At 50.2% G+C, this 12,658-nt stretch overlaps 1 protein-coding gene across 6 annotated transcripts in view; it reads right to left on the reverse strand.

The window, feature by feature from the left end:
* PIGL (phosphatidylinositol glycan anchor biosynthesis class L) overlaps positions 1 to 12,658 on the reverse strand; it is a 94,513-nt gene that overhangs the window by 3,223 nt on the left and 78,632 nt on the right. For 4 of the 6 annotated variants that reach the window (XR_003765630.1, XM_029081882.2, XM_029081884.2 and 1 more), the window contains 2 exons: positions 6,747 to 6,778; positions 384 to 517 (listed from right to left, as the gene is read on the reverse strand). Coding sequence is in view for 5 of the 6 variants with exons in the window: in XM_029081882.2 (XP_028937715.1) it covers positions 384 to 517; positions 6,747 to 6,778 (166 nt within the window). In the remaining variant the exon portion in view is untranslated. Of the gene's footprint in view, positions 1 to 383; positions 518 to 810; positions 2,875 to 5,196; positions 5,698 to 6,746; positions 6,779 to 12,658 lie in introns of those variants that run through there. The other 2 variants (XM_029081886.2, XM_029081885.1) reach the window with 2 other exon arrangements.

Raw genomic sequence — 12,658 nt, forward strand, 5'->3', positions numbered from 1 at the left:
GTGTTTGGGCAGTGAGCATTGCAGGTCATAAAAGCGCATGCGTAGAGGAGTCAGATTTTGCTCACTGCAACTGCAGCTGAAGATCTGAGGATCTTGGTGGCCAAGTGGCCAGCTGGGAAGCTACAGGATTTTGCACTCAGGAGTGTGGTGCTTCCCCACTGAGCACGTGAACAGAGTAGAAAGAGCGTCAGCTTCAGAAATCAACATTCAGTGAAGAAGGACAGACGGTCCCTTCTTTTCTACTCTGGGTTTCCTTACGTGTTTTGGATGGCACATTCACCTGTGGTGGCATAGCCTGCCCAGGGTTGGGAGAATGGGATGGGGCGGCAATGGGGAGGTCTACCCTATTTCCCCACCCAGGGAAGCCTGCTGGTGGCTCTCACCTTGGCTTGTTCCCTTTCTTCCTGCGTGAGGACGAAGAGGACATCCTGGGTTTGGAGCCAGGTGAAAGGCAGATCCAGGAAGGAGATGTACTTCCGCACCACATTCACCGACTCCAGTGTCAGGATCCGGCATCCTGATCCAGGAAACAGAGAGTGGGCAAAACGACTGGGTTTATAATCAGTCACAGACCCCAGTGTGGAAACAGGGACAGGACCTCCCTAATAATAACAAGAACAATAATAATGATAATAATTGCAGTCTTTGTCAAATGAGTACTATGTACCAAGCACTGGGATAGATGCAAGTTAATCAGGTTGGACACAGTCCCTGGCCCACATAGGGTTCACAGACTAAGCAGGAGGGAGAACAAGTACTGAATCTCCTTTTACAGTAAAGGTGAAAGTGAGGCACAGAGAAGTTAAAGAGACTTGCCCCAGGGCAGACAGCAGGCAAGCAGCAGAGCCGTGGTTAGATGGGGCGGCCCAGCTTTGGCCCTGAGCCTTCTTAGCACTGAAATGAAAGTGATTTACTTGAGTACATGGCTACGGGATGTTGAAGACTGTTACTGCACAAAGGCAGTTTCAGGATGAGAAAGGAAGTGGAGATGAGGAGGGGTTGGGCGCAAGGTGGGCAGAGTCAGTTCTCGGGCCGGAGACCAACGGTCCCTTCTTTTCGATTCTGGGCTTCCTTACATGTTTTAGATGGTGCATTCACTTCTGGTGGTCAAGCCTGCTTGGCGGGGGCTGAAGAAAGTAATTCTGTCTTTAGTTCTTGAAGGGCCTCAAATGGGCGGTATGCTGGGTGTCTGGGCTAGCATCAGATACACTTGGATGGCTTACCCTGATCCTCCACTTCCATTGTGCAGAAGGGAGTGGGGCATAAACGTTTTCTTCCAATAACCATTTAGGGTCCACAGGCTGTTAATTCACTCTCTCCTCACTTCTCCCTGGGCAGCACCCTGCCTGCAAGTCCCACCACCTCAGAACCAGGGACATTCAAGAGACAAATCCTTGCCCTTCCAGAACTAGGTGATAAAACTTGCCCCAGACTGAGAAGGGAGTTTGTAAGGCATTGCCTTTTTCTACAGTTGAACCCTTCCTACTCTCGGCTTCACCTCGACGGGGGCCAGCTGAAGACTATGGGATGTCTCCAACCTCCCCAGTACCCTTCAGAGGGGCCCACCTAAGTGGCTGGGGCTAGAAAATGCCACAAAACACATGCCTTTGACTCTTGAACTCATGCTTGGTTCTGAGGAGGAGGGGTGGGTGCTCAATCAAGCAGTGGTATTTATTGAGCACTTACTGCATCACAGAGCACTGTAACAAAGTGCTTATCATTCCAGTACATTGTCTGGGAACAAAACTGGTCTCTGCTACAGGAGTGGGCCATTGGACATCAGGCTGGCCTAGAGTTTTAAGGACCCAATGGGCTGAACAGTTCACAGAGGAAATAAAGCATCTTTAACGTCACAAGAGAGACATCGAGAGAGGTACATTAAAGTCTCCATTTAAAACTTCAGCAGGAGGCGAAGGGAGGTTGTCCTTCTTTGTTCATTTGCCACTATGGAGGAAGTTACTAGCGTGGGTTTAGTCCCAGCAGCAGATGTTTCTGACTTGGCATCAGGTTGCCTGCTTCTCCTTCTTCCCCTATTGTATAGCAGAGATGTTCTGAGCTGGAAACCTGGCATAAACATCCAACACAATATGACCGTACCTCCTTGCACTAACCTCGCACCATTCTCCCCTGGAATTCAAATGCTTCTTATTTGTAACATCCTTGGGAGAAGTGGACCAGATTGATACACATGACATCAACAAAGTCCTTTGCGAATTTGGAAGAAATCTGGCAGAAAGGTTGCGAAACTCTTGGCAAGCGTGGGCAATTTATCATTACAAACAGCCCCTGCCCTGGTGGGACAGATGTAACTCCAACTTTAAGAGGGATTCTCGAAGTGATCCCAGGAGTAATGTTTCAGGGTTTTCATTGTCTCTGACTTTAAACTAGAAGAAATGTAGGCTTTGCGTTTCGAAAGAACTGAATTATAAACCAGCTGCAAACGTCACTTTAAAAAAAAAAAAAAAAAAGCACAAGCACCCACCCATAACTTTCTGTGTTTGAAAGGCTCACAGATGTTTGCAAGCCTCGATCCCTCCCCTGCCCCATCCCCCTTTCTGGAGCTGTTTATCGACACAGAGCTTCTAAGGGCCTATATGCCCGGGAGCTGCTGTCTTCTGCAGCTGACTGTGAGTAGACTGGGGCCGGGGTTGGGCTCTCAGAGCCAGCTATCTTCAAAGCCCATTTCCGGGCCCCGCTGTCCACACCGAACCAGCACTAGCCAGTGGCAATACTGCTGAGTTCCTAGCACAGCAAAACTACAGCGATGATGGGTGTGATGAAAGGGGAAGAGGAAGTTTCAGAGCATCATTAGCAGGCAGGGGAAACACCTCAAGGGAGCGAGAGGCAGGAGAGGAATGTCCAGCAGATGGCAACCTGGAATGTAAACTGGGTTGGACGCTGGGGCTCCAAGAGAAGGCACCACCACTATGATAAAAAGGAGACTGTAACCAGTGTACCCTCCCATCACTCTTCTAGCCCAGCTTCAAGAGATCGCTCTTAACCAGTCATTTCCATGCTGCATCTCCCTGAGTTGTCTCAATTTACTGGAAGTGAAGTCTTCCTAAAGGCTGGGGGATGGATTGGATGCCCCCTCACAATCTTCCCTGGCTTCCCACTCTATTCCCTTCACAAGTAGCAGTGCTCCCAGGCTGGAGTGGTGAGCTGCCCTCAGGTGGGGTTTGTTGTAGTCATAGAGAGCTGGGTTTCTGTTGCCGGTACTTGTATTAGATGTTATCTCCCAACTGGGCCCCTTGACTGAGTTTGCTTGTTTGTTTTTGCGCCTTGGGTTTTCCCCCTGGATTCCCCCTTTCACCCCTCCCCCCCCCCCCCCCCCGATTATATGGTAGGGAGCAACTTGCTCTTTCTTCTAAATTTTAAAAAAAGAGAAGCTTCTGGAAGGGAGAAACTGGCAATAGAGTCCTTCCTGGGCCCAGAAAATTGCAGCTCTCAGCAAGTAGGCATACATAATCTCTGGGTGTTCTTTGGGACTAGTATTCCCAGCATCCCTTGGACAAACAGGAGATTGGGCCCAGAGAAGCAGCATGGCCTAATGGATAGAGCACAGGTCTGGGAATCAGAAGAATCCGGGTTGTAATCCCCACTCTGCCACTTGTCTCCTGTATGACCTGGGGCAAGTCGCTTAACTTCTCTGGGCCTCAGTTACCTCATCTGTAAAATGGGGATTAAGACTGTGAGCCCCATGTGGGACAGGACTGTGTCCAACCTGATTAGCTTGTATCTTCCTCAGTGCTTAGAACAGTGTCTGGCATATAGTAAGCACTTAATAAATGCCATTAAAAAAAGTAAGGCCTGGCTGGGTCCGGGGCCTGGTATTCATTCATTCATTCAATAGTATTTACTGAGCCCTTACTATGTGCAGAGCACTGTACTAAGCGCTTGGAATGTACAATTTGGCAACAGATAGAGATAATCCCTGCCCAATGATGGGCTCACAGTCTAATCGGGGGAGACAGACAGCAAAGCAAAACAGAACAGAACAAAAAGAAGACATTATCACGATAAATAGAATCAAGGGGATGTACATCTCATTTACAGAAATAAATAGGGTAATAAATAATATATACAAAAGAGGACGGTGCTGAGGGGAGGGGTGGGGGAGGGGGAGGGGCAGAGGGTGGGGTGGGGTGGGGTATAGTGGCATATGTGGTACAGGTCCCCACTCCTGGGAGTTGGCTCAGGTTTGGGCTGGGCGAAAACTTAGATTTGGGCCCAGGCCAGCTCCAGACAGAGGTCAGGGAGGTGGATAGGATATCACCCCTGAACAGTGTTACAAGCTACAGTGAAATCTTTTTTAACCAAGAATCCGAGAGGCAGGAGGGACTTAGAGAAGCTTCCTGGTCCATCCTTCTGCTTCCAGGCTCACTCAGCCCAGGACTAACTTGCTTTTTCGTACTTGGGTATCAAGTGTCAGATGGGGCTGTTTTAGCTTCCATGTTCCCTCAGTAGAAATGAGAAAATCTTTTACCTCAGGATGGGGCAGCCTATGGGGGTATCATAGAGGATAATTTGCCAACACTCTCCTGTGTCTGCCTCCTAACAAACTTGTTTGGTAGTTACTGCTTTGTTCTTGCCCTAATGCACATGAGTCTACCCAGAAGACCCTGGGATCCATAAAGGCCATACGTTTTCTAGCTCTTTGACAATTGTCTGGGTTGGTCATTTCGGTCCCCCCGGCACAGGGCTTGGCAGAAGTAGAAGACCTGAAGCTAAATCAGGTCCATTTCCATTCTTCGTGATTGAGCCAGGCCTGGCTCAAGCAGCTCAATATCCTCTGTTGACCCCTGCCTCCTGGAAATGGAATACTCTGGGCCAAGGAGGGGATGTGGTTTTTGAAGCTCAAAAAACTTGTGTCTAAACAGACTTTCTCTGCCTGCTCACTAGGCAAAACCAGCTGAGTAACAGATCTGGGTCAACCCACTTCTGCCTATGGGACTCAGTCCAAGCTGAAAGGTTACTGTTGCTCAGGCTCAGGGAATGGATTGATACAGAGGCACCGGGCCTGTGAAGCAGAAGTTCAGGAATGATGGGTCCTCAGCTCTGCTGCTGAAGAAGAGCGGACCTTAGACGCGACACTTAGCCTCTCTGAATTTCGGGGTCGTGTTTGGTAAAATGGGCATAGTGCTGCCAGCCCCTTCTCCTTCACAGAGGTTTTTAAAAAAAGAAAATCCAAGAAGGTAAATTGCTAAGGCATTTACTGAAGAAAACCATTATCCATCATGCCCTGCCATTAGAGTGCCTTGGCCCTGAGTTCTGGGAAAGTGGTGGAAGGGCCGGCTCTGGAATGCACACGTCACGCCTTTGCCCTTTAACAAGGTGAACAGACTTGTCACGTGGACCGGCCTCTGCTGTAAATGATTTCCAAGTGAACGCCCCGACGGGCTCATGGCTGGCAGGCCGCCAGGCCCTGTTTTTCTGGACATTTCCAAGGATTTATCTGGGTTGCTTTCCCCGCTTGGGACAGGCTCCCATGTCACTCTCCTTCCGTTAAGCCCCTCAGATGTAGGACTCCTCACGTCCGCCAGATCACCTATGAAACGCTGACCATGCTGCGGGGGCTATATTTGGAGAAGATTAGTAAAAGAAACCGCTTCCCTGCCCCTCTGGCATTCAGGGGCTGCGGGAACGATGATGCAATACTCCAAGCTGCTTCCATTCCTAGCCCTGTGGAGGCCATCACTGTCAAGATGGGGAGAAAGAGGATTCAGCTGCCGTGATCTGCCTCTCGGTTCTCCTGACGGCAGCTGCCCGCGGGAGAAACGCTGTGGCCCCATTCCTGGCTCGGCAAGGGAATCGGGCAGCAAGAACGGCAGCTGGAGAAAGAGCGGAGCTGACGTGTTGATCCTCTCTCGGGGTCAGCCAAGCCGACCACTCACTGGACACTCAGGCCACCGCCTCGAGAAAGGAGAATTCCTTTCTCCTCAAAATGCCGGTTGAGACAGACCTTCACTTCAGCTTTTCAGTTTCTCTTAATTAATTAATAATAATAATTTCAGTATTTGTTAAGCACTTACTATGTGCCAAGCACTGTACTATGCACTGCGGTGGATACAAGATAATCAGGTCAGATGCAGTCCCTGTCTTATCTGGGGCTCATAGCTTGCAGGGAGAACAGTTATTTAATCCCCATTTTGAAACTGAGGCCCAGATAAGTTATGTGAGTTGCCCAAGGTTACACAACAAGCAAGCAAATGGTGGAGTGTGATTAGAACCCAGAACTTCTGACTCCCAGTCCACTGGGCCACACACAAAACCACCCCTCACACTCCACCATGAGCCGGTGCAATTTGGTGAAGCTTCTTTAAAACGAAAAATCTTGTGGAAACCTTATTAGTCAATACCGGGGCATTGAGCTGGTGACGGCTGCCAAGCTCAAACAGCCGGGGAAAGCAGTGGTGGTCGTGGGAAGGCCGAGGGGATTGTGAGGAATGTAAGGGTGGGCAGCGCGCCCTCATCCATCCCTTCCTCTCCTGCCCTCTGCCAGGAAACCAAAAGGGGCTTCCGGGAGTCCGACTGCAAAAAAGAGCTGCTGCTGGGTAAAAGGGACTTACGAGTCAGGAGGTCGGTTGGGGTTTCATTGCATTGCAAATGGACCTGGATCCTTCCCCAGAGATGAAGAGCCAGCACTCCAAAGGGCTCCCCACCATTCCCCCCATTCCCTCACCCCCGCCGCCCCGACTCCCTTCCCCCCCACCCCCACCACTTTCTTGCAAACGTGTCTGCCTTACCTCTGGGTAACTTTCCCTCTGTGTGCAGGTACCTGTAGATTAAAACAGAAACACTGGTGACGATGGGCTCTCTGGAATACCAGGAAAGCATGAATGATCATTTAAACTAATGAGTTTAGAAGCCGGACGTCAAAGCAGAGAGAAACGTTAGGAGGCAGAGAAGCTCATTTAGTAGTTATAATGGTATTTATTAACCATTTACTGAATGTATTAAACTGTTCTAAGCACTTGGGAAGTACAACAGAAGCATAATCCACATTCCCGACCCATAATCAATCAATCAATGGAAATGAGTGCTTGGGAAAGTAACAATAATAACTGTTCTATTTGTTAAGTGCTTTCTACGTGGCAACCACTGTTCTAAGCACTGACAGATACAGGGTAATCAAGTTGGACACAGTTCCAGTCCCACATGGGGCTCACAGTCTTAATCTCCATTTGACAGATGAGGTAACTGAGGCACAGAGAAGTTAAGTGATTTGCCCAAGGTCACACAGCACACGTGGCAGAGCTGGGATTAGAACCCACGTCCTCTGACTCACAAGCCCGTGCTCTTTTCTGGGCCATGCTGCTACAACAGCATCGGTAGAAACGATCCCTGCCCACGAGGAGCTTGTAGTCTAGTGGAAGATCTGGATTTTCCATCGCCGAGACTCTCCCACAATGATTTTCTGAGTCACCCCTTTGGGCCACACCCTTTTTGGAACCCCTAAATAGTTCCAAGGGGTAAATTAACCAACCCACCCATGGACTCGGTGTGTTTTCAATCTGCGGGCAGGGAATGCGCCTATCCTAATTTGTTCTCATTTGGAGGCCGACCCAGCGATCCGGTCGGTCAATCGATCGAAACCGGGGAGGAGACCGCTCCTCGAAGGAGGGTAACGGGTGGAGCCGGGAAGTACAGGTGAGGGCTGAATGTCCGAGATAGGTGATAGAGGCGTCGGAGAAGACACCCGAGAACCGTGACCTTTCTGGGGCGGGGAGGACGATGGGTGCCGTCCGTCGTATTGGGGTCGGTTCGGGGAGGGGATGGTTAGGAAGCGAGGCGAGGTGGGGAAAGGACGTGCCAAGTGACAGGTCTAGGGCTGTTTCCCTGCCGCGGGTGGAGAAGACGGCGCCAGTGGGCTGGTGGGTGGGGAAGTGTCCACCCCTGGGGCCCCACGCGGGGCCCAGGCAGGAGGGCGTTCTGCAAACCACCAGCAGGTGGCAGCAGGGCCAGTTCCACAAGGACCTGCTGCCCTAAACCCTCCAGATTTCAGCCTCATTCACCAATTTTGGGGTCACTTCATTCATTCGATCGTATTTATTAAGCGCTTACTATGTGCAGAGCACTGTACTAAGCGCTTGGAAGGGATAATTCGCCGTTCTCGCCTATCCCGCCGACGACCCCTGGGCCACGTCCTCCCGCTGTCCCGGAATGCCCTCCCTCCTCACCTCCTCCGAACTAATTCTCTTCCCCTCTTCAAAGCCCTATTGAGAGCTCACCTCCTCCAAGAGGCCTTCCTAGACTGAGCTTCCCCTTTTCCCTCTGCTCTCTCTACCCCCCCCTTCACCTCCCCTCAGCTAAGCCCCCTTCCCCCCCTTCCCTCTGCTCCTCCCCCTCTCCCTTCTCCTCCCCGCAGTACTGTACTCGTCCAGTCATTTGTATATATTTTTATTACCCTATTTATTGCTAATGAGATGTCCATCACCTTGATTCTATTTATTGCTATTGTTTTAATGTGAGGTACATCCCCTTGGTTCTATTTATTGCTACTGTTTTTGTCTGTCTCCCCCGATTAGACTGTAAGCCCACCAATGGGCAGGGACTGTCTCTATCTGTTGCCGATATGTACATTCCAAGGGCTTAGTACAGTGCTCTGCACATAGTAAGCACTCAATAAATACTATTGAATGAATGAACGAACAGATAGAGACAATACCTGCCCAGTGACGGGCTCACAGTCCCATGAGGTACACCTGAAGAGATGGTTCTGCCCCACAGGATATGCTGAGCAAATTGAAAAAAATAACCACACACACACCTCAAACTTAAACACTTAACCTGTACAAAATAACATGCTACCAAAGGGAACGGTCTCTTTCAAGATACCCCGGCTGTCGGAAGCTCGCTCGACGTTTCTGAAACACTTCATGCCTGCCAAGGTCTGGAAGGTTTTTGTTAGTTAATTCTCTCCTGAGTCCCCCCGTTCCTTTGTTTTGCAGCAACTCAGTGCGGTTAAGGGGTTTGCTAAAGATCACACAGCGCACTGAGGGCAGCATCTGGAAGAGTATTCGCAACCCAATACATTTCACTCTACTGCTTAGTCCCCGGAGGGGCGTCGTGGCCTCAGATGAGGGGATGGGGTCCACTGAGCCGAACACACCATGTGCCCCTTCCTAAATCAGCTTGCTCTGAAGCCCCCGTGTGATCCAAAGCGATTCCCAGTCCCCTCTAGACTGTGAGCTCCTTGTGGGTAGGGATTGTCTCTATTGCTGTATTGTACTTCCCCAAGCACTTAGAACAGTGCTCTGCACATACTAAGTGCTCAATAACTACAATCGAATGAATGTGGGCAGCGATGGAGCTTAATGCCAGACAGTTTGTTGTCAGCATTTTAACTCAAGGCTTTACCTCTTACTAGGACTTAAAGAGGTCTATCTTCAAGGGGCCATCAAGCCCCTTTACTACCCAAGGGAAACTGAGGCAAGTTACCCCTTTACCCCACAAGAGCCCAAGGGAAAAGCTTCCATAAGAACCTTGCTTAGCACCCCCAGCTCCTTACTTCCCATGGACCCTAGGAGAAAGGATTATTATTATGATTATTATTAGATCTGTTAAGCATTATGTGTCAAGCACTGTTCTAAGTGCTGAGATAGATACAAGTTAATCAGATGGGACACAGTTTAAGTAGGAGGGAGAACTATACTGTACTCTCCCAAGCACTCAGTACACAGTGAGCATTCTCAGGGAATGCTGAGAATGAAGAAGTGCAGCTGGGTCCCCTTCCACCGGTCAGACAGAAAGACAGGCAGACGTGCTCCTCCTGTACTTCCTCTCCTTCCGCAGGCTGACCCCCAGGGAAACTGCCCTGGTGCTTACAGAGGCCAGGGAAAGGGATTCATAAGGAGGATGACACAGTGCCAGACCTGCTCGGCTCTGAATAAAGCAGATTGGGTCACATCAGCCCCCAGAGGAGAGGCGATGCCACGTCTGGGAGCTGGAAGGCAAGGAGAAGGCTAGAAGATCAAAAAGAGGCCTTACTTGAGCTCCAATCAGTGAACTCCTGGTTTAGGGCCTTAGGGTTAACCCTTTAGCGGCAAGATTTCCACTCCCAAACGACCGATGCCTTTCTCTTCCCACGGTACCCAGCCACATATTCCTCTGGCCAAGGGACCATGGGGGACAGAATGTATCAGGACAGTGTGTTTATTTCAGAGCTTCATATCCCAGGTGGCTCTCCCTAAATTCCAAAGCCAGGGAAGCTGGGAGAGACCCCTGTGTTTTCCTCATCAGCCCTGAGACAACGATGAAGTGCTAAGGGAAGGGAGAAGGGGGGCTCTGTGAGTGTGTGTGTATGTACGTTAACTTCTTAACTTCTCTGCGTACACACACACACAGACAGGCACAAACCAAGTGCAAGTGCTCCAGCAGGCCGCTTTTTCTCCAGCCCTCCCTCTGATCCATATCCGTGGCCAGGGCCCTGTACTCCCTGCCAGAAGTACCGACCAGGCCCCGCCTAGTCCTCAGGCTCTGCACCCAAGAAGGCACTGGGGCTTGTGGAGTTTGCAGAGCCTACTGCCCCCTCAGGGCCACCAACACTAACATATACTTCACGAACCAATCTCACTCCCCGAGCCTCGTACGGCTTTTTTGGAACTCGGCCCTGGAGAAACTCCAAGTAGGGGAGAGGTTGTCGTTTTCATTGTTGCCATTTGAGGATTCCTGTTTTAGGCTCTCCTGGTTTGGAGAAATTGTAATGGTTTGGCACCAAGTCATAAAATGAAACAAAGAACTAAAGCTCATTAGCAGTTTTATGAAGAGGGCTTCATTGCTTTTCCATGACTCTACAGTGCATCATCATCGACCACGTTTTTTTAGCACCTACCTAATAGCTGTGAGGCGCTTGGGAACATACAGCAGAGTAATAGAGTAACCCCTGCCCTCAAGGAGCTTGCAATCCAATGGATTATGTATCTAGATCAATGAGTCCCATCTCCTACTCTGGGAATGTACTACCTAACATAGCACAGTGGATAGAGCACTGGCCTGGGAGTCAGAAGGTCATGCGTTCTAATCCCAGCTCTGTCAGGTGTCTGCTGTGTGACCTTGGGCAAGTCACTTAACTTTTCTGTGCCTCAGTTACCTCATATGAAAGATGGGGATTGAGACTGTTAGCCCCAGGTGGGACATGGACTGTGTCCAACCTGATTTACTTATATCCACCCCAGCGCTTTGTACAATGCCTGGCACATAGAAGCACTTCACAAATAACATAATTACTATTATGTATATCCAAATTCCAGTCACAGATGGATGTTTCTTGGTCCAGGATTGGTCACCGGCTCCTAGGAACAACGTGCCTCAAAGGCCCCTGGGAAGCATGATTTCCAGGCCTCCAGGATTTACAACCTGCTCCAGGGGCACTGATCAGGCAGCTGGGGACCCCTCGTCACCTGCCCCCCACCCCGAATTCACTGTGCAATGGAATGAATGGGCGCTCAGATTCAGTGACATCCCACCAATGGTAATTACATGTCTCAAATGGTTCCAGTGGAGCTAAACTCCAATTCATTTTTTATTCCAATGAATTGATGCTTTGAAGAAAATGACTCTCCTAACCAAGAAACCAAGGTTTCCGAGACTTTCATGCACTCTATCATCTTTTGTGCTTGAGAAGAAGCTTCACGGCCCAAGGAGAAGCACTTAAGACCAGGAACTGCTTTTCTTTATAATGCAGTGGCTGTTCTAGCCAGGTTCACTTCCCCTACACGGTCCAATTAATCTGACAGCAGCTGTGGAAAAGGAAGAGTGGCTTATCCACAAGAAACCCCAGAGACCTGAGAGAGAGTGAGAGAGAGAGAGAGAGAGATCCTCCAGATGTTCAGCACACCCAGTTACAATCCCTTCTCCATTTAGCTTCTCTTTGCCTGCTCCTTTACTCTCTTTCCCTCCCCCAACCCAGATTCCACACTGGGAGGGAAGATTCCACACTGCCCATCTCTGAGAGATCTAGTTGAGGAATCAGTTACTCCAGTGGAGGCCGGTATGAGGAGGAGGAGATGGGGCTGGGTTTACCTCCCCACTAGTTCCTCTGTTGCTGAAATTTAAGGCGTGGGTGTGGGTGTGTTGGGTGGGGGGTGGGGGGAAGGGTGCTCGATCTCACCAATCTGCCCTACATCAGCAAACAGCTAAGCCCTTAATGAGCTCAGGAGGATGCCCTCAAAGGGATCTTTTCTCCCAGCTTGAAGATGAGACCTCTTTTGTTGCCAGGGAAACCAAAACCACAGGCCCCTTCAACCCAGAGAGAAAAGCAGTACCGGAAGTCCTATGTCAAGGCTTTCTCAGCTGGGAGTTTCCAATCCTGTGTGAATGTGGGAGTGGAAGCCTAGTTAGAGACAAGGTGATGCCAAGGAGACCTTGGAGAGGATGAAAACACCAAAGCAGGTTTTTATCTCACTGCTCCAACAGGGGCCGAGTCAAACCCTGTTACCATGATTAGGCAGCTGGACACCCCTGCAGGCCCTCCCCAAGCTCTTAGAGGTCACCCCAGGATCACCTCAAGTGGCTGATCAGTCCTCGTGGCCTCAAGGACCCCCAACAGGGGGTCTGGAGGCTGGGGAAGCAGGGGAAGAAGAGAGCAGTCGAGGTGGTGACTTCCAGATCACGAACCTCCCAGGAAGACTGAGGAACTCCATCCAGGGGAGGAAGA

Source organism: Ornithorhynchus anatinus, chromosome 17 (genome assembly GCF_004115215.2).
Source record: "Ornithorhynchus anatinus isolate Pmale09 chromosome 17, mOrnAna1.pri.v4, whole genome shotgun sequence".
Classification (NCBI taxonomy): Eukaryota; Metazoa; Chordata; class Mammalia; order Monotremata; family Ornithorhynchidae; genus Ornithorhynchus; species Ornithorhynchus anatinus.